Source organism: Physcomitrium patens, chromosome 5 (genome assembly GCF_059467195.1).
Source record: "Physcomitrium patens ecotype Gransden chromosome 5, ASM5946719v1, whole genome shotgun sequence".
Classification (NCBI taxonomy): domain Eukaryota; kingdom Viridiplantae; phylum Streptophyta; class Bryopsida; order Funariales; family Funariaceae; genus Physcomitrium; species Physcomitrium patens.
In genome coordinates, this window is record NC_143414.1 from 11,034,256 (window position 1) to 11,053,237 (window position 18,982).

At 35.0% G+C, this 18,982-nt stretch overlaps 2 protein-coding genes across 7 annotated transcripts; both read left to right on the forward strand.

Annotated features, from left to right (window-relative positions):
• The first annotated feature begins 1,519 nt into the window (after positions 1 to 1,519).
• LOC112282583 (uncharacterized) lies at positions 1,520 to 9,103 on the forward strand. Of its 5 annotated transcripts, XM_073534367.2 has the most exons (5): positions 1,522 to 2,864; positions 3,157 to 3,584; positions 4,022 to 4,143; positions 4,374 to 5,228; positions 5,367 to 9,103. In XM_073534367.2, the coding sequence occupies exons 3-5, from the start codon at positions 4,080 to 4,082 to the stop codon at positions 7,907 to 7,909; spliced, it is 3,462 nt and encodes a 1,153-aa protein (XP_073390468.2). In that variant the 5' UTR covers positions 1,522 to 2,864; positions 3,157 to 3,584; positions 4,022 to 4,079; the 3' UTR covers positions 7,910 to 9,103. The 5 variants fall into 5 exon arrangements, with proteins under 5 accessions (XP_024376124.2, XP_024376122.2, XP_024376127.2 ...); XM_024520356.3 differs by having other exon boundaries at positions 1,520 to 3,107; positions 3,270 to 3,584; positions 4,374 to 9,103; XM_024520354.3 differs by having other exon boundaries at positions 1,521 to 3,007; positions 4,374 to 9,103.
• A 5,735-nt stretch (positions 9,104 to 14,838) lies between these two features.
• Positions 14,839 to 18,097, forward strand: LOC112282901 (uncharacterized). 2 transcript variants are annotated; one of them, XM_024521043.3, is made up of 10 exons: positions 14,839 to 14,893; positions 15,068 to 15,393; positions 15,542 to 15,628; positions 15,789 to 15,839; positions 15,979 to 16,075; positions 16,380 to 16,485; positions 16,604 to 16,756; positions 16,897 to 16,985; positions 17,172 to 17,259; positions 17,512 to 18,097. In XM_024521043.3, exons 2-10 carry the CDS (start codon positions 15,153 to 15,155, stop codon positions 17,614 to 17,616), a joined length of 1,017 nt encoding a protein of 338 aa, XP_024376811.1. In that variant the 5' UTR covers positions 14,839 to 14,893; positions 15,068 to 15,152; the 3' UTR covers positions 17,617 to 18,097. The 2 variants fall into 2 exon arrangements, with proteins under 2 accessions (XP_024376811.1, XP_024376810.1); XM_024521042.3 differs by having other exon boundaries at positions 14,839 to 14,889.
• Positions 18,098 to 18,982: the final 885 nt, after the last annotated feature.

Sequence of the window (18,982 nt, forward strand, 5' to 3'; positions counted from 1 at the left end):
ACATTGTATCAAGGTGAGCTTTCATCATCTTCTTTGATATTTCATAGTAAGGAATTCATAGATTGTATGTTGCAGAAGACTCAGAACATGAACATCTTGTAGGGATGGACAATGTGGATGAATTTATTCCTACATGCTTAGAAACAAAAAAATCTTCATTAATTTTTAAAATCCTGATTTACTTAAATCTTAATTGATTTTTTTTATTGTATTGTCTAATTGATCTCAAATTCATAATACACATCTAGCACATATATCTTCACAAACCTACAATAGTTTACTTATAGATTTGCTACAAAACTTACACAATTCACCAAAATAAGAATCTCTTTTTTATTTAATACACTGTAGATTTAGTCAAAACAATCTAGACTTTATAAATTTGACACAAAGTCAATATGAACTTAATTCCTCAAAACTAATGCTAAAATACTTCTGCATTGTGGTTATAATGTTATCTCCACAATGCAAAAGTATTTTTGCCTGGGCTTTGACATCTTTCAAACTTCAAGCATGTTGCACTAAATTAGATGTATTGGATGCAATCTCAAAGCCATTAACTACTCTCCATAATTCTACTCCACTTAAGAGAGCATCCAAATTAATACTCCAAGTGCAATAAATAATTTCATAAAACAAGGGAATTAATAGAGTACAGGAAGAATTATGAAAAGCCATAGTGGGTGGAGTTTTGCACTTACACTAAAGGAAATGAAGGATTATTAGTGCTTTGATACTATGTAAGAGAAAGAACACTAAAAATAATAAAATAAAACATAAAGTATATTAATACAATAACTTGATTACACCATATTCATAAGAGCCTTTTATATTGTCTTATGGAGTGAAGTAGTAACTTTTGTAGTAGTAATAATAATAATAATAATAATAGCACTTGCAAGTGGATTCTTTCATTTCTTTCTTTCTAGGTATTTCAAGATTCTCACTTGTTATATATTTAATTAATAATAGAGAATAAATAAATAAAAAGTAGGAAAGAAAAGAAGAAGCGGTTGGATGATGGAAATGGAATGAGAATTTGATTAACATTATCTCTCCTTGCTCTGCCAATTGGGTGTTTTGTTTGCTTCGGTTCTCATTCGTTCTGATCCTTGCAATCACTACAAATGCCACCAACATTAAAGGGTTTGCACGAAGGATCCTAGCTTGAATCCTAACCAGCCAAAATCAACAAAAAAAAAAAAACAAAAATACACCTAAGATGTATCCAAAAGATGGTGTGAATAAAAGCTTACTAAGTTCTTACTGAAAAGAACCCAGCTTGAAACTGAGTACTTGGTCTAGAAAGGGTACAGGAATCGATTTTGCTTTGTAATAAATTAACTATTTTTCTAAGTCATTGCGCCGAGGCCAGCTTTCATCATCTTCTTTGACACTTCATAGTAATGAATTCATAGATTGTACGTTGCAGAAGACTGAGCACATCGACATCATGTAGGGATGGACAACGAGGACGAATTCATCCCGGAGCCGAGGAGGATGAGGGAGCTGCTGTATTGAAATGTGCTTTCGATCACAGAGAGCCGTCGATGCGGGGTCCCGATCCACATTCCTCGGGGAGAGAAGTTGTCAAGGGGGGATTCTGCTGCCGGATGGACTCTCTTGGTTTTTTCCGGGTTTTTGTTTTCGAGAGCTCCGCTTTCTCTGGGTGCTAGGGTTGGTGCTGTTCAGGTGCGGTGTGTTGTGGTGACGGCAGCGGCGTTGCTGCAATCTTAGTTTTGCTACGTTTCTCCCGTTGCCATTCCGGTGGTCAATGCTCCTAGTGTGGCGACGCTGGTTTTGCATTCTCTTCCTCGCAGTCGTGCAGTTGGAGCGAGATCTGGCTTTTTGCTCGCGTTACTGTTCCCGTGGAGGGGGGCTGCTCGTCATTTAGGGCGCTTCTGCAACGCCGTCCCTGGCTGTTCTACCGTTTTTGTTGTCTGTGGCGATCCTGCTTCGGAGTGTGCTGCGATCAAGGCTGGTGGCTGCGGAAGCTCCTGTTGTCAACGTGATCTGGTTTCCGTACTTCTTCCGTTGGTCTATGGTTAGAGGGCGATACGGGTGTTCATGCTAAGGTGGTAGTTTTCGACGGCGCCTTGTTGCTCTATTGTTGTTATTGCGCCGCCGCCTACCACTGGAGTGTCGACGGGTTCCCTTTTGGGGAATCTTTTTTGCTCCCTTTTTCCAGCTTCTGCTTCGAATCGTGTTGCTGTTTGTTCTGGTCCTGCATCGAGCTGGTGCTCGGTCCATGTTCTTCTTCATAGTGTGTGAAGGGGCGTTGGATGGTGCTGGTTGCACTGTGGTGGAAGCATCAAGTGTGCGACGGTGTCTCATGATTCTGTCCCGTTTGGTGCTCTCTGGTGGCGCTTCTTTTTCGGGTTGGTGGTTCAGTGGCATTGAGGATTGTCGACGCTTTCTTGTTGCTGGCCTCGTCGTCTTCTCCTGGTGATTCTTCGGTTCTGTTCTCCACCATCTTGTTGTAGGGTAAGGCCGTTTGATGCCACTGTTGCGGTTGTGGCTGCAAATTCGACTGCTTCACCGACTGCACTCCTTGAAGTCATGGCTGCTGCTGCAAGTACTTGAAGGAAGTAGTGGACGTTTAGGTCGTGGTTGGTAGCCGTCGGGGAAATTGCGGTATTTGCCATCCGCCGACCCGCGTTTTTGTCGCCGTGGATGCTGGAGGATTAAGTCCTGCGGTGCAGTGCCGTCAATTTTGGCTGGTGGTCGACTTAATTCGGCACTTGTTGCTGTGCTCGTTCGTCTCTGACTGTTTTTGGGCTCCGGTGTTGTTCGACTATCGCTGAGTTTCCAATCATCGTCGTCGCCTTTAGTCGGCACTCTCGGTGGACTGGCGGGGTTGGCAGGTATTGTTGAATGGGAGAAATGATGTTGTGCAACTAGTAGGCGGACGCGAGTTCGCTGGTGATGTGGGTCTTAATAGCAGATATCGATGCTTAAATTTGGAGATGTGACTGTGTCAGCGAAAAGTTGAGCAAGTAACTTGACGGTCAGAGTCCCTACCGACAATTGCAGAGAGGCAACGTTGTTCAGAATTCAGTGTTGCAAGGGTGTTCGAAATGTAGTACCGATTTGTTAGTGCTGATGAGGTAAGGTGGTTGTTCATTAAAACACAAAATTGTGGTGTATGGTTGGCAGCGGAAGGTCCTCGTGAGGCAGGCATTGAAGTTGACAGCTTAGTGAAAATTTTATGTAAGCAGCTTGGTTGTCGATAGAACCGTCGGCTTCGCTGAAGAATTTCATGTGAGCAGGTAGCATCTGGAGTTCGGATAGCTTCCTGTGATACTCTTGGACTCGGAACAATTGTGATACCATTATCATCCGGCAGCCCTCTTTTCCATATCCCGAGTTTCTGGTGCAAGTCATGACTTCGCCTACCCAGTTTCATTCCTGTGAAGGGTTGTAAAGATTGGTGGCAGCTTTGCCAACCCACTTTCATTCTTGTGAAGGGTTCTGAAGATCGAAGGACTTTGAGCCGCCAGTGGGTCGGCGAGCAATTCCATTTCTTCCTACACAACTGCTATCGCAGCTACTCCAGGCTCGTTTTCGACATCTTCCACATTGCGGTGAGACTTCCGGATTGGATGAATTGTTGGATTGGATGACTAATTGAGTTGGATAAAGTTAGGTTAGGAATTTGATCAACCCATGTGGATGAACAACTTGAATGAATACTCAGGTATGGGTGAATTCTTATTGTTAGATGACATCTCATTTATGGATGAAGTTTTGTATAAAGATGAATTCTTGTCAATGGATGAGAATATCTAAATTGAGTGATGATGGAGGTACGATTTTTTATTTTGCTTGCTTGTGTTACGTTGGGCTAAATTGAGGGAGTGAGAAGTTTAGGCAATAATTGCAATTCATTGGATATTAAAATTTGGTGAATTATTGCATGGTTGAATAAGCTACCATTAGGGTGGTAATACTAATCTTGCAAGAATCTAATCTAGTTTCTCATAAGTCAAATACTATTATTTGATGTGTGCATCTTCAACAGGTGATAAGGCCATTTCCTAGTAATAAATTTGAGCATCCTAAAGCACTATTTTCGAATTATGGCTAGGTTGGATCCTACAACTCACACTTCAGAATCAATGTTGCCAAATGTTAATGGTTTGGGTAATGCTCTTTCCACTACAAAATCAATATGTCTTGAGTTTAAAATGGTTTTAATACCTTGGTTGCATTATTGTGCTTTTTTTTATATTATGGGTGGTGTATTTTCTTGTAGGCATGTTTTTGGATTTCTGTAGTTGTAAGTAATATTGTGCTAGTCTTTACAATGTCTTTTTGATTGTATTGACAACCATATGATTTAATATTGGTCCATGGTTACGAAATACGTGCAGATCATACTCTTGGTGGAGTTGTATCAAGCAAATATTCAGAATTGCAATTGTATTTAAAAATTGCAATGAAATCCATGGAAAAAGTCCAAGAATTAACTTCTCAAAGAGAGGCAACAAATTTGCCAAAATTCAACAAAGAGCAATGTGGATATTTAGCTTATAAACTCAAGCTCACCATTGAGAGTGCTAGTTCATTCTTTCATGCCATATGCATTCGAAAAGATATTCCTGAAGAAGCTTTTGCAAGTTGTGTGGGTAATTTCAAGCTATTTGCTACAAAGGCAAAAGAAATTGAAAGTTTCATCCAAGATTGTTGCAAAAATGCATGGATCGAGGCTGCCATCATATTGACAAAAGTGCAAGAGCGTGTTTCATCAATAAGCTTTAATTTGGAATTATGTAGACTTTCATTTTTTGACTATGAGTTCAAAGCACCACTAAGCAAAACTTGGGCAAAACTTGTTGACGAAATTGAAGAGATCAATAGCATTGAAGCCAAGATTGTGCAAGAGAAAGCATTTCAAGATGAAGAGACATTGCTAAAGAAAGTGGATTTGGACTTGAAGTCATTGAATGGTGAGGAGAAAGAATTGGCTTACATTTTGCTTGAAAGACTTGAAAGCACATCAATTGCATCTTCACGAAACCTATTGAAGAGAAAATTGGATAAGATGAAGCAACAAAACCAAATAGGAAAAGGTGCATCTGCAACTGTATTTAAAGTTAATTGGTTAGAGATGGAAGTTGCAAAGAAGGTGTTTTATGGATCAAACAATAAACATTTTGAACAAGAATTGTCAACTGAATTGGGGGTGTTTCATGCGAATGTTATGTCCATACTTCACTACACTTCAAGTAAGCATCAATGCTCTATTTTCATGGAGTTGATGGATAGAGATCTTACTTCTCTAATATGGCATAGATTGGAAACTCTTCATCTAGATGTACCATTCTCTAATACAGTAGTTGTTGACATTATTCTTCAAATTGCAGAAGGTATGGTTTGTCTTCATTCAAAAGATATTGTACATAGGGACTTGAAACCAAACAATGTTTTGGTGAAGATAACAAACATGGAAATTGGATATGTACATGCCAAATTGGCAGATTTTGGAATGTCCAAAACCAAGAAAAGTAGTTGTTCTACTCAAACACTTAATATAGGTACTACTAGGTACATGGCTCTAGAAGTGATTAAAATCCATGAGCAAGGAAGTGAAAACCATGTGCTTACAAGTACAAACAAACGAAAGTATCCACCAAAAAGTGATGTGTATAGTTTTGGTATGGTGTGTTATCAAATACTAACAGGAAAAGTCCCTTTCTTAGATCTAACCAATAGTGAAGCTAAGGAAAAGATAAAGAGTGGAGAGTGCCCATCTCTACCTTATCATTGTCCACCAATTTTGAAGAGTTTAATAGAAGATTGTTGGAAATTTAATCCCAAAGATCGTCCAACTTTTTTGGAGATTTGCAAGGATTTAAGGTGTATAAAGTACTTATTGATGACATCATGTTCAAGCTTGATAATATTGCCAAATAAATCAATCAATTTTCTATCTTTTACAACCTTGAGAATATGTGAAACTTCAAGTTTGATATCATTGTTAAATAACTTGGATAATTACTCATCTTTGACTACTTGTGAAATAACTAAGTGCTCAAAGTTGACATCATTGCCAAATGAATTAGGCAAGCTCATATCTTTGACTTCCTTAAATTTAAGTGGGTGCTCGAACTTGATATCATTACCAAATGAATTGGGCAACCTCACATCTTTGGTTTTCTTCAATTTGTGTGAATGCTCAAGCTTGATAATATTGCCAAATGAATTGGGTAACTTCACAACTTTGACTTCCCTAAATTTACGTGATTGCTCAAGGTTGACATCATTGCCAAATGAATTGGGCAACCTTTCATCTTTGACTACTTTAAATATGAGTAAGTGCCGAAGTTTGGCATCATTGCCAAATGAATTGGGCAATCTCACATCTTTGACCTCCTTAAATTTAAGTGGATGTTGGGAGTTGACATCATTGCCAAATGAATTAGGCAACCTCACATCTTTGACTTCCTTAAATTTATGTGATTGTTCAAGGTTGACATCATTGCCAAATGAATTAGGCAACCTCACATCTTTGACTAGTTTAGATATGAGTAAGTGCCCATACTTGACATCATTGCCAAATGAATTGGGCAACCTCGCATCTTTGACTTCCTTGAACTTAAGTGGGTGTTGGAAGTTGACATCATTACCAAATGAATTAGGCAACCTCACATCTTTGGCTTTCTTAAATTTATGTGATTGCTCAAGATTGACATCATTGCCAAATGAATTGGGCAACCTCACAACTTTGACTTCCTTAAATATAAGTGGATGTCTCAAGTTGACATCATTGCCAAATGAATTGGGGAACCTCACATCTTTGACTTCCTTAAATTTAAGTAGGTGTTGGAAGTTGATATCATTGCCAAATGAATTGGGCAACCTCATATCTTTGACTTCCTTAAATTTAAGTGGGTGTTGGGAGTTGACATCATTGCCAAATGATTTGAACAACCTCACATCTTTAGTTTCCTTAAATTTATTTGAATGCCCAAGCTTGATAATATTGCCAAATGAATTAGGCAACCTCACAACCTTGACTTCCTTGAATATAAGTGAATGTCTCAAGTTGACATCATTGCCAAATGAATTGGGCAACCTCACATCTTTGACTTCCTTAAATTTAAGTGGGTGTTGGGATTTGACATCATTGCCAAATGAATTGGGCAACATGACAACTTTGACTTCTTTAAATATAAGTGGATGTCAAAAGTTGACATCATTGCCAAATGAATTGGGCAACCTAACAACTTTGACTTCCTTAAATATAAGTAGATGTCAAAAGTTGACATCATTGCCAAATGAATTGGGCAACCTCACATCTTTGACTTCCATAAATTTATGTGATTGCTCAAGGTTGAAATCCTTGCCAAATGAATTGAGCAACCTCACAACTTTGACTTCCTCAAATATAAGTGGATGTCTCAAGTTGACATCATTACCAAATGAATTGGGCAATCTCATATCTTTGATTTCCTTAAATTTAAGTGGATGTTGGGAGTTGACATCATTGCGAAATGAATTGGGTAACCTCACATCTTTAACTTCCTTAAATATAAGTGGATGTCAAAAATTGACATCATTGCCAAATGAATTGGGCAACCTCACATCTTTGACTTCCATAAATTTACGTCATTGCTCAAGGTTGAAATCCTTGCCAAATGAATTGGGGAACCTCACATCTTTGACTTCCTTAAATATAAGTGGATGTTGGGAGTTGACATCATTGCCAAATGAATTGGGCAACCTCACATCTTTGATTTCCTTAAATTTAAGTAGGTGTTGGGAGTTGACATCATTGCCAAATAAATTGAGCAACCTCACATCTTTGACTTCCTTAAATTTGAGTGGATGTTGGAAGTTGACATCATTGCCAAATAAATTGGGCAACCTCACATCTTTGAATTTCTTAAATTTAAGTGGGTGTTGAGAGTTGACATCATTGCCAAATATTTTGGGCAACCTCACAAACTTGACTTCCTTAAATTTAAGTGGGTGTTGGAAGTTGACATCATTGTCGAATAAATTGGACAACCTTACATCTTTAACTTCCTTAAATATAAGTGGATGTCAAAAGTTGACATCATTGCCAATTGAATTGGGCAACCTTATAACTCTGACTTCCTTAAATATAAGTGGATGTCTCAAGTTGACATCATTGCCAAATGAATTGGGCAACCTCACATCTTTGACTTCCTTAAATTTATGTGATTGTTCAAGGTTGACATCATTGCCAAATGAATTGGGCAAACTCACATCTTTGACTTCCTTAAATTTAAGTAGGTGTCAAAAGTTGACATCATTGCCAAATGAATTGGGCAACCTGACAACTTTGACTTCCTTAAATATAAGTGGATGTCAAAAGTTGACATCATTGCCAAATGAATTGGACAACCTCACAACTTTGACTTCTTTAAATTTTAGTAGATGATGCGAGTTGACATCAATGCTAAATGAATTGGGCAACCTCACATCTTTAACTTCCTTAAATTTAAGTGGGTATTGGGAGTTGACATCATTGCTAAATGAATTGAGCAACCTCACAAATTTGACTTCCTTAAATATAAGTGAATGTCAAAAGTTGACGTCATTGCCAAATGAATTAGGCAACCTGACAACTTTGACTTCTTTAAATATAAGTGGATGTTGGAAGTTGATATCATTGCCAAATAAATTGGACAACCTCAAATCTTTCACTTTCTTAAATTTAAGTGGGTGTTGGGAGTTGACATCATTGCCAAATGATTTGGGTAACCTCACAAACTTGACTTCCTCAAATTTAAGTAGGTGTTGGAAGTTGACATCATTGCCAAATAAATTGGGCAACCTTACATCTTTATCTTCCTTAAATATAAGTGGATGTCAAAAGTTGACATCATTACCAATTGAATTGGGCAACCTTACAACTTTGACTTCCTGAAATGTAAGTGGATATCTCAAGTTGACATCATTGCCAAATGAACTTGGCAACCTCACATCTTTGACTTCATTAAATTTAAGTGGGTGTCAAAAGTTGACATCATTGTCAAATGAATTGGGCAACCTGACAACTTTGACTTCTTTAAATATAAATAGACGTCAAAAGTTGACATCATTGCCAAATGAATTGGGCAACTTCACATCTTTGACTTCTTTTAACTTATGTGATTGCTCAAAGTTGACATCATTGCCAAATGAATTGGATAACCTCACATCTTTGACTATCTTAGATATTTGTAGGTGTGGGAAGTTGAAATCATTGCCAAACGAATTGGGTAACCTTACATTTTTTAAAGTCATTAATAAAAAGAGTTGGATATCATTGTCAAAAATAATAATCAATGATTATTTAAGAATATATTTGTAAAAAATGTTTTAAATCAATCAAATATACTCTTATATGTTAGTAAGAAAAATTAAATTAAGCCTACATACATTATTTCGAACATACAATAGCACCAAAATATTAATAATTCTAAGAAGATAGAATTCAAATTTAGAATTTAGAATTTGGAGGATGAGAGTTATATATATTCTCTAAGAAATAAATAGACTTTTTAATGTTGTAATTTGAACTATCCCTATATTTTTGAGATCTATAAATTTAATGGTGGACTTATAATATTCTATAAGTTTTTTAAATTTTAAATATAGAGCCGTTTGGTGCTTTACTTTGTTGATTTATGTTTTGCTTTGTCTTCTTGAAAATTCAAATTGACATATCTTTCTTTTAGTAATGCATTTGATTTTAGCAATACATTTAAAATCTTAAATAAGTCTCCAGATTAAAAAAATATGAAGTTTTTAAAATTTCTTAATAAAATTTAATAATGATCAAAGTTAGAAAATGAGAGATAATGCCTTTAATCCACTAAATCGTTGGATGTTCTTTCTTTTTAATATTAATGCAAAACTTCAAGCTTCAACATCTCTCTCTTAAATTGCAAACTTGTTGTCAAATTTTTTAAGAATATTAAAACATTACTCAACCATAAATACAAATAATATTATTCTAATCTAACCAAAAAAATACTTAGAACCAAAAGATCTAATTTTTGAGATCCTAATTTGTTTAAATCTTAATTAATTTTTTTATTGTGTTGTCTAATTGTATTCAAATTATCAATACACATACACCACGTATGTCTTCACAAACCCACAAAATTTCATTTATAAATTTGCTACAAAACTTACACACTCCATTAAAACAATTTTTTTTTATGTAATACAAAGAAGAGTCAGTCAAGAAAACCTAAACTATATAATAATGTCACAAAGTCAATAAGCACTTAATCCCTCAAAACTAATGCTAAAAAAAATTTTAAGAGATTTCTTTTAGATAGTGCTTTCAATCAACAAACAAATCCCACATTTGTTGGTGCACGGTTTTGTGCCTTAAGAATTAATTTTCACCATGGTTCATTATCAGCCTTCTTTGAGCATCAATCTAAGACTTTTTTAGATAATTTTTATTAAAAATTACTCTTTATTTTTACCTTGAGAGGCCTATAATATTATTTTTGTTAACTTGGTTTATTTTAAGTTATTTTTTATCCTATAATGTAAGTAGAAGACATTTTTAAAAAAAGAAGCATTAATTCTAAATTTTTGGATTACCTTTTTAACTATTATTTATATTTTTAATATAACTTTTTATTATAAGATCTTATATAATAAAATTCTTCCATTTATCTTTTACTTTAAAGCCATACTACAACATAACATTATTTCTTTATTTGTAATAAGTTTTGTATAATTTTAAATAGATGATTGATAATCACAAAGTAAGATGTAAGAATTTGATAATTAAAAATTTGTAATGAAGTCCATTAAAAATAATGATTGAAGGTTTTCAAAAATACATAGAAGTTACAAAGTCTATAGAAATGATATTATAGAGTCTTGATTTAAAAATAAGTATCACAATATTAAACAAATTTATTTATTTTATTTTATGTTTGATGCCACTAAATATTTTTATAAATAGGCTTTTAAATTAAATTGTATTTAAAATATTACGTTGCTATAAAGTCATGTTATACTTCCAATGCACATAATAGTACTTAATCCTTTAGATTATATAGTCTTCTTTCAAAATAAAAAAAAATAAAAAAAAATATTTAAAATCAAATTTTCTAGAATCATTATAATGCTAATTTTTCAACATAAAACAAAGAGAATTTTCAAACAAATTTGGACAAATTTAATTAGTAAAAGTTGTAAATATAAAATTCTTATAATAATGGCTTAAAGATGTAACTGCTTTGATTTAATGAGAATATTTTATTGTAAATTATATGCAACAACTTCTTTTCTTTAATGCAAGACAAGAATATCTTGAGAAGGAATTTAAAAAGCTTTATTCTTTTTAAAGAAAATACAAATAATTTAAATACAAATCATAACAAAGACATACTCCAACAACCTTGATAATAGTTTAAAATATATGTTGATATAAAATACTTATAATTCATGTCATTAATTAAATAAAAAATCTGTTTTTAAGTTTTAATTCTATTATTAAAGAAAATTCATGAAAACTATAATTTATAATTATATTTTTTATAATTAAACTTGATTGTTGAAAAGTTTTTAGAATGAAAAAAATAGAAAGAAATAAATCTATATTCAATTATTATAGATTTCCATTTAATGCAAATTTTGATGTATTTATTTTAATAAAAAAAGACTTGGAAAAATCCAAGCAATATAAATTAGAAGTTAAAGTGTAATTTGTTTTTAAACCTTCTAATGCTCATTCTTTTTAGCTTAAGTTTACAAGAAAAATTCTTAAAAGGAAAAAAACAAAAAAAAACATAAAACATACAAATAGAATGAAATTTATCTATATTCAATTGTTATATAACTAAATTTAATACAAAGTTAGATGCATTTATTCTAATTAAAAGACTTGGAAAAATTTAGCCAACATAAAATATAAGTTAAAGTGAAATTTATCTTTAAAAATTTTCATGCTCATTTTATTTATCTTAAGTCTACAAAAAAAATATTTAGAATTTAATTATATAAATAGAACAATAACTCATAAATTCTTAAAAATTCTTGATAATTATTTAATAATAGTTTAAAAATACTAAAAAAATATGAATCATGTATAGTTATTAGAGTTGTCTAATACATAATAGTTTGTACTTTTTTAGATTTAAAAAAAAATTATTATTTCTATTTATAAGATCCAAAACTTCTACATGTATTATCTTACTACACAGTTAATTTTATTATTGCATATAATCCTTCATTGTTGAAATTTTATACTATAAGAAAAATATGTTTTTTATCTCTGATTTTCTATAAATATATTAACATTCTTTATACTAATTTAAGCTTCTACTACAATCACTATATGAATGAAGACTTAGTATTACTTAAATAATTATAAACTAATATATTTTTATTTTGCAATTTGCATAACTGTCTTAGCTCTAACAAATAAAGGTTAAGCTGGGTTCCTAGTATTCGACTAAATTTTATAAAGATCTGTTCTAATCTCCAAAAAAAGTATCATATTATATAATTTTAAATTTTTAAATCTATTATTAATAGATATAAAGGATATTAAATGATGTTAAAGATAATGTTAGATTCTTGATATCTAAATGCCACTTTATAAGGCTTAGTTTCTTTTATAAAACTTCTAATTGCTATGATTGTGTATTAATAACTTTATTTTTTAAAAAAATTATATTTGAGTTTGTGCTTTGTATCTTAAATCTATTAGATTTGATATTAAATTTTTTTAATTTATGACCTAAATTTTTATAATATATATATATATATATATTTACAAAGATAATTATCTTTTATATCTTTTATTAATTGTTTGAATTGTGTTGAATTGATCTACAAATATTTTGGACTTAATGAATAGATATATAAAGATTTACAAGTTGTTGTCATAACTTAGATTGTCATTTTTTAATCAAATCTTTGTACTTAGCATCTTCAAAAGAATTGACTGTTGTATGATATGGCTTAAGTGATGAAATATTCTAATGAATCTAATTTTGAAATTATCAATAATAAATTTTTAATCTTATCTTTTAAGTCAATTTTAAAATAATTATTTTTGAAAAAAATATTAATTTTTTTAATTCATGTCACAAGCAAGTTATTAGAATTTTGCAATACATGTAGCAATTGAATGTGCTTTCTATTGCAAAGACTAGAGTTTTTTTTTTACTAGTCTTTTATAGTTTCTCTTCATTAATGTAGTTGTAAATACCTCCAAAAAATAGTTTAAATCATACAAAAGACTTAATTTATTTATTTAAGATGCAAAGCAAGAAAGAATATTTTTAAATAGAATTGACTCTACAATCCTACTTAAGTAAAATCATCAAGCTATCAAGAAGGATTTATTTGCAATAACAATACTTAAAAGATAAGTTTCAATAGCCACATGGTGCAATTATTGGAATCTAAATTTCAAATCTCTATCTCAAAAAATTCTTCAAAGTTTTTCAAAGAAGATATTATCTATCCAACATATTCTACCTACTTCTATTTACTTCTATTTACTTAAGTAATATAGGCATTAATTTTAATCTCTAACTTAAGAATACTCAATAAGACTTGATTATTAATACAAAAATATTTTCATATAAATTATTAGAACATCAAGATAAGATCTTGTAAAAATAAATAAATAAATATGATAAAAAACATGTATAAAATCTCTTAAGATATTTAATTTATAATATTTTTTTATTTAACATTCATAAAAAAAATTATGAAATAAATATTATAGAATTTATTAAAATATATGATATATTGGAACCCTATTTATTATCACAAGTAAAAAAGAGGTTGTGATGGTTGAGTAGTATTAGCAATCAGATTAGATTAGATTAGACTCTTGTAGCAAGTCAATAAATAAATAAATAAATAGATATGATACAATAATTGATTTGTCATGTCTTGTATCCTTTCAGCAACAAATCTTATCCAACTTTTTTAAGATTTTTATAGATTTACTTAGACATGTAGAGGAGAGATTTAAGTGAGTGATTGTGTACTACTCAATGGATACAAAATAGCTATAATACAAGGCGTAGTCTGCAAATCAATAAAAAAAAATGAGACAATTTTTTTGTAATTCTTGAAAAGCTAAATAGGAGTGCAGCAAAATGGTTTGGACACTAGATGATAACTAAAGTAACAATGCTAATAATCACTTATTATCAATGAAGGTATATTTGCTATAATCACAAATTTGAGGGATATATTGGCTACTACCAAGAATACATGGATATTTTTGATATTTCAACATATTTGAAGGATATATATATATATATATATATATATATATATTTATATAAGATATTTTTCCATCATCAAATGGCACCTTTGATACAATTATGCATTTCAATGTTAATCTATTTATTTAAATACATCACATATCATTCTTTTAGAATTATGTGTATGGACATATACTCTCACACACACAAAACAAACAAACAGAGACAGAAAGCAACGAATGTTTGGATGAATTGTGATGGGATTGTAAAGGATACCAAGAATACTGAAGTTTAAATTTAAAATAATGCGCGAGGGAAAGCGTGAGGGCGGGGGCGCCGTGATCCCACGAGCCCTACCAGATGAAGAATCGACAGAAGCCGAGGAGTTGCAGTAGTGCCCGAATTCATCCATCCATCGAAGCAAAGCAACCTGGGGAGGAGGGGGAATGCTTTTACACGCCACTCACGTGCAATCCCGTCCCTCCACTCCATTGCGGCAATTCTGCTGCCCCCTACAATCCTCGTCCCTATGCTTCCTCGCCCTTTCATCGCCGCTAGTCACTATTTCTTTCACCCTATGAAAGATCCTTTACACAGCCATTCCGTCCTCATTCATGGTCCTTGCTCTGTGAGGGTGGTGGTGGATGCTGCAGTTTTTCAGCGATCCACCTCGGTCGGTATAGTGTCCATCAAACCTTCCCTAACCCGTGTCTTCTCCGTTAGCTTTGCTCGTTTTGGCGTGTGATTTTGTTTGATTAAAAAGGAGAGAAGTGAATGGTCGTTGTTGACTAGGATGCGTCCGTTCTCATGTGATCTCGTGATTTTACTAATGGACGTGGTTGGAAATGCAGAGTTGTTGTAGAGAAGTACGGGTCGGTCAATTGCTAGCTGGAAGGGGTGCACGGATTTGTGCTTGAGGTTGAAAAGGAGTGCAGAATGAAACACTCCCAACCGCGGGTCGTGGCGGGCGTTGTCGGGGGAGTAGCGCTGCTATGGCTTTTGATGTTTTCACTGGACGGAATTACTGGCAAATCTTTGTCCGCTTGGATGGCAAACTGCGTCAAGTCATGGGCTGGAGGAGCAGCACCTAGCTTGGCGTCCAGCTGGTTTGTGACGACATTAGATCCGAGATCTCGACCTGTTATGACACGCATCAACGAGTATAAGGATATGCAGGGTATGAATCTTCTTCCGTAGGTTCTCTCTACTGTTTGCGCATAAATCTTTTCCGTAAAGCTTTCCAGAAAGTTGTATATGCTTGGAGGTCCTATTTTTAGCTGGAAAATATTCATCGCAAACGTTGTGTGGCAATTGTGGATCCGCAGTGGAAACGAAAGTACTGTCAAAGCAGCCGCACGAATACTTGAAGCTTAGTGATCTACCCAAGGCCTGGGATTGGCGTAACGTTAATGGTGCAGTTCACTAATGCATCAACCCATGTTATATCAGATCTGTGTCCGTTCGGTTCTTCTTTCAGCTTGTTGTGGCCGTCTTATAATCGACTTACAGCTCCTTGGGCACCCGTAAAACGTTTTTAAAAGTCTGAAGATAGTGCTTTGATGACCTTCACAGGTACGAGCTACGCAACTCGCGATCTGAACCAGCACATTCCAGTCTATTGCGGTACTGCACTCAACCTCTTCTCTCTATGCCCAGAGGTTACTCATTTTATGTGCAACTAATGGTCGTACTGTTTGAAAGTTAGAACTTTCTTGTGATATTTTTCTCAAATTTCAAGCCATATTTTCGCGCAATGCGTCAGGATCTTGCTGGGCGCACGCCGCATTGAGTTCTTTGGCGGACCGTCACAAAATGCTTCGCAAGGCCCAATGGCCTGATATCCAGTACTCTGTGCAAGTGTTAGTATCTTTCTTTTTGTCTTTCAGATGATTGTTTTATTATTATTATTATTATTATTATTTTAGGATCCGCCTTTCACATTCCAAATTTTAACAGGATTGTGAATTTGAGCTTCTTAGGACTCAAAGAATTAATTTGGCTCATTTGGTTTTTGCTTTGTGGACTTTTAGTATGCATTTGTTTAATTAGCACAATAGTGCCGTTTGGTATGCTTTGTGATACTCTTACCTCGATTTCAATAGCTCTTTTCTCTTTGACTGTCGATCTCTTTCGTTGAAGCCTAGCTGTTTGAGTTTTGAACAGAATCTTGAACTGCGCTACCGATATTGCTGGAAGCTGCCACGGCGGTGATCCTCTGGGAGTGTTCAAATTCATGCATGAGCATGGCCTGCCTGAAGAAACTTGCCAGGTGAATGGGATTTTTAACATATCCAAGGATGTGATGGACTTATGTTGAGAAGCAAGTTGCTAGAACATTTGATTGCGCACATCGTGGAAAACCCCTAACATGAAATTTCATGCTGCAGCTATATCGGGCTAGGGATGACGAATGCACACCTATCAATGTCTGTCGCAACTGCGTACCACCAGTTGGGAACATTGAGAGTTGCACTGCTATTTCTGACTACCCAATCCATTTTGTCGGCGAATATGGAAAAGTTTCCGGGGAACTTAACATGGTGAGCTTGGAATCGTTTTCGTACGCTTCATTCTTTCCTCATAGATGATGAGTGCAGCATGATAAGTTCTTTCATGCGCATAGCGTGTTATCTGAAATTCACTTACCTTTTTAGTGGCAAACCTTGGTGATGGCTGGCAGATGGCGGAGATTTATGAGAGGGGTCCGATTGCATGTTCAATCGATTCAACACTACTCCATTCCTACACTGGTGGTATTCTTGTAAACACGTGAGTAGCGCTTGTGTTATTTCCAGCTTGGTCTCCGTTGTGGATGCTGTGAGCTTAGGGGTTAAGTTCGTGACCAATCTAGCATTCTATGTGATGTCAACGACTTTTGTGGTGAGATTATTGAGTACAGAAAACGATTCACATCTAATATTTTTGTAATAATTCGTCGAATTTTGAGTACGGCAGGGATCCTGCACATCACGACCACGTAGTCAGCGTTTCTGGATGGGGAGAAGAGAACGGCCTCAAGTACTGGATCATTCGCAATTCTTGGGTAATTGTACTGATTCTTTTGGCTGTTTTTTAAAATTAATGAGTACTTCGAGTACCAGACTGTCTGAGTGTCGATTGTCACTATGACACAAGGCGAGATTTTGCGGTTGCTCCCAAGCGACCGTTGCATCACCACAAAAGTACCCTGTTGAGTTTACTCCTGTTTTCGAAGTATCCTTATTTGGATCATCTCGGTGTAAGCTAATCTTTACGAGGCTCTCAGAGTGAGCTTTTTCTGTGATTGTGATGCCAGGGAACGTATTGGGGTGAAAGTGGATGGTTCCGCTTGATAAGAGGTGTTGACTCGTTGAATATCGAGGAGAATTGCGCGTGGGGTGTACCAAAGGATGCAGGCTAGTGCTGGTCCGCACAAGGAACAATCAAATGCTGAAAGTATGTCGATGAGAAGTTCCTAATGCAATGAATAAGCCGGCAATCAAATGTTTAGCAAGCAATTAAGTTGGACTCGATGTGTGCACAATTGTGTATGATGTACCGTGCTAGTTGACATAGTTATGTCCATCAAACCGCCTATGATGGTACCCGCACCTTGACTACGTTTGATTCTACGTCATATGACCGCCTACCACTTCGGAGAAAGCGTGAAGGAAATTGCCCGGATAACGTGAGGCAATCAACTTATCAGAATTATGAGACCATGGTTAGAGCGAAAGCAAGATGATCTTAAAGAGTCTTACATACTGATTTGGCAGCGAAGTTGTAAACTACATATTCAGTTCCTAGTGACACTCGACCATTTGTAGTGGAGGTCCGCTTTGGTCGAGATTACCTTATGTCATGTTGACTATTTCAATAGATTGCCCCATGCGATTACCTTACATTCCCACCAAAATATATTGCCATTATTTTCTGCTCCCTGCTCTAGTCTTTTCAGTCACCGTGATGTCTTGTGAATCTCTATCCGTCACAGTTTACAGTTTGTTTCAAAGACAGTGAGGGCTAAGATCTCCCTTGATATTCAGATATTTGCCAAGTCTTGAAATATCTGACATAGAAGGGTGCCCTTCAAGCAAAGATTCCGTCACAAATTCTCCGAGCAACTTGTTAAACCAATCACAACTTGCAACATGACGTGCTTAAACCAGTCTTTAAAACTTTGTGTCGGAAGTTACGAAAGCGTTGCCGCGCTTCTTTCTGTGTGAGAAATGATGGGCTGTTCAATGTCGACTTAGACAGTCGATGCGGTACACCTCCAATCTGGAGCAACATCTGGGGAGATTTGGACGGACCTGAGCAGTTTCGTGCAGACATGGTGCAAGCAGCTGAGAAATGACAAAGTGTGTTGGTATATTATACAACTTGTAATCGACGATTTATTTTTAGTGATAAACTGAGCAGTTGCCTTGATCGACGTCGGGGTGGGACCACAGTGCACGTGGGATCGAACCATTGGGAGGTCATGGAGTGTATGGAGCTTGCGTACCTTTGGCGTCACCCTATTCAGAAAGTGAATTTGGTTGAGTGTCGAATGCATCGTGATGGCACCCACGGATCGCATCGATCGGACGACGCCATGGCGCGGATTAGTTTTGCGCACAGTGCGTTTCGTCAACGACTGAACGATCGCTACAAGTAACTCATGCGTGCTTGTATAGAAAAGATATTTTTCTAGGTTGTGCATTTCTTGTAGGCCACAGCTCTGACTCGGATCATCGCAACGACCGAAGTGTTAATTTCGAGGTTCAGTCGCGTGGCGACGACTG